This window comes from Acanthisitta chloris, unplaced genomic scaffold (genome assembly GCF_000695815.1).
Source record: "Acanthisitta chloris isolate BGI_N310 unplaced genomic scaffold, ASM69581v1 Scaffold39192, whole genome shotgun sequence".
NCBI lineage: Eukaryota > Metazoa > Chordata > Aves > Passeriformes > Acanthisittidae > Acanthisitta > Acanthisitta chloris.
In genome coordinates this window covers 4,374-6,496 of record NW_008662846.1, presented here as the reverse complement: position 1 = coordinate 6,496, position 2,123 = coordinate 4,374, and the positions used below count along the sequence as shown (strand labels likewise).

General features: G+C 47.3%; 1 protein-coding gene across 1 annotated transcript; it reads left to right on the top strand.

Annotated features, from left to right (window-relative positions):
• Positions 1 to 10: 10 nt before the first annotated feature.
• LOC103798480 (nuclear cap-binding protein subunit 2-like) lies at positions 11 to 1,723 on the top strand (the record flags this gene model as incomplete). The annotated part of the gene is given in 3 exon segments (XM_009070746.1): positions 11 to 90; positions 912 to 1,050; positions 1,652 to 1,723. Coding segments are annotated over 3 exon segments (291 nt in total), but the record flags the coding sequence as incomplete, so codon positions are not given.
• Positions 1,724 to 2,123: the final 400 nt, after the last annotated feature.

Below are 2,123 nucleotides of genomic sequence, written 5' to 3'. Positions count from 1 at the left end.
GCGAGCCGCTCGGCGACTAGGCCGCGGCGGGAAGGTCTCGGTGGGGCTTGGCGAAGTGAGGAAAACGTCCTGAGGGTTCTGCTTCGTGCAGTGTCCTTGTGCGGGACGGACCCGCTGCCCCTCGGGCCGCCGCGGGGCTGGGCGGGGGAACCGCACTGCGTCTCGGTACAGCGGATCTCACTGCACCACATCTCATCTCACTGCACCACACCGCAGGCTCTGAGTCGCCGCAGAGCTGTCTGAGGATAAGGCATCGGTCGCTAAAACATCTGTGGGACACCTGGGCAAGAGAGAGAGAGGTTGGACTCAGTGATCTTAAAAGGCTTTTTCGGCCGTGAGCCTGTGATTCAAACAAACACTACACGTCGAGGGCAGGTTAACAGGTTGCTTTCACTGTGGTGCTTTAACCCAGTCACTTTTTTAGGTAGTTGGCCTCTGCAGTAAGTTCATATTGCCAGCGGCCAAGTGAAGAGGTCTTTCTTTTCATACGAGCATACATGTAAAGTTTTTGTTGGCATCTTGAATCCCTGTGGTGTTCATTACATGCCGACCTCTGAAGATCAGTCTCTTACTGGTCCCAGGGAACTTGCCACAATGGTGGAAGTTTGCAGCATGAGTGGAGCATGCTGGGGCTTCTCATTCCTTCTTTAGCAGTAAAATTTCGTGCTGTTAATGCTGAGAGTGGTTAACAAACTTAAGACTAAGCATTTGCAATGCTTGAATTCCTGCATGTTGCTCTCTTTCACTACCAGCTTTCCCAGCTCATGTAGTTTGATAAAAACAGTTGGTTTTGGAAGTAACTGAGCAGGAACCTTGTTCAGGCAAAGACTTGGTTTTGCAGCCCATTTGATACTGTTCTTTTACCCATTGTTGAAAATAGAAGCCCTTTTTTTCATTAACCTGTTCCTAAGGTATTATGCAGGAGGAGATGCTGAAAACGCAGTGCGATACATCAGCGGGACCAGACTGGATGGCAGGATCATAAGGACAGACTGGGATGCAGGATTTAAGGAGGGTAGGCAGTATGGCCATGGAAGATCAGGGGGGCAGGTAGGTTATTGCACAGCCTGGGTAATTAAGGGACTGGTGACTTTGCCAAATTTCTTGGTTCTGAATGAACACAGAACAACTTCAGAAGCAGCAACTGGGGAGTCATTGCTTCAGATAACACTTTAGTGTAACACCTTGGTCTGCCTTAGTCTGTAAGACATCTGTTCAATGACTGTGTTATCCACTTAGAATAAATAACTTTCATATATGTATCTAAAAGTACTTGTAGAAACAGCTCTTGGCTGCCTGGGGAGATAATGCTTATAAGCAAGCCCAGAAGATGTAAGGCTGTCAGGAACACAGAGGACAGCAGTTGGCTTACCCAAGTTGGAGCAGGTGGCAGTGGCTTTCACCACCTGAGTGTGAGGCTGCCCATCCGCGCCGTGGCTGTCCTGGTGAAGGAGTCCCCTGGATGCTGTTGAACAGGAAATTGGTTCATGCTGTTCTTATGCACGATGCACTTTGCCTTCTGTTTTGTCAGTCAGCTTCATGTGGCCACTTACATGTTGTTAACTCAGTGTGACTATATTCTGATGGTTGTAACAGTTTTGGTGAAATTGTTTGTCTTTACTGGACTTCCCTTTTTTACCTCCTTTGCAAGGTCCGAGATGAGTATTGGCAAGACTATGATGCTGGAAGAGGAGGCTATGGCAAAACTGTTCAGTGCCAGTGACTCGTCAGCCTCACAGGAGAACCAAATCTGCATTGTAAATGTCACCAGACACCAAGCAGCTGTGTGGCACACAAATTTATGTCGCTAGAAAATCACAGAAACTCCTGCCTATGTTCCTGTGAGCACCTCCTATGTTCAGTACCTCTTCTGTTTTAATACCAGGATCAAAAGCATTGCAGAGGACCTAGGAGCAAGGTTTTGAGCAATAGAATGCGTGAAGTTTGGTCTCTAAATGCTGCAGCAACTTCCTAAAAGGAACAAAGACCTAATGTTAGGGTGGTTTGTTTTTTTTTTACTGGCAAAACTTGATTATTCTGCCACTGGGTTTTGTTTACATTGGTAACACAGGGTGGATAGCAGTGGTAAGGAGGACTGGTACATGTTTCAGAGATGAAAGGAA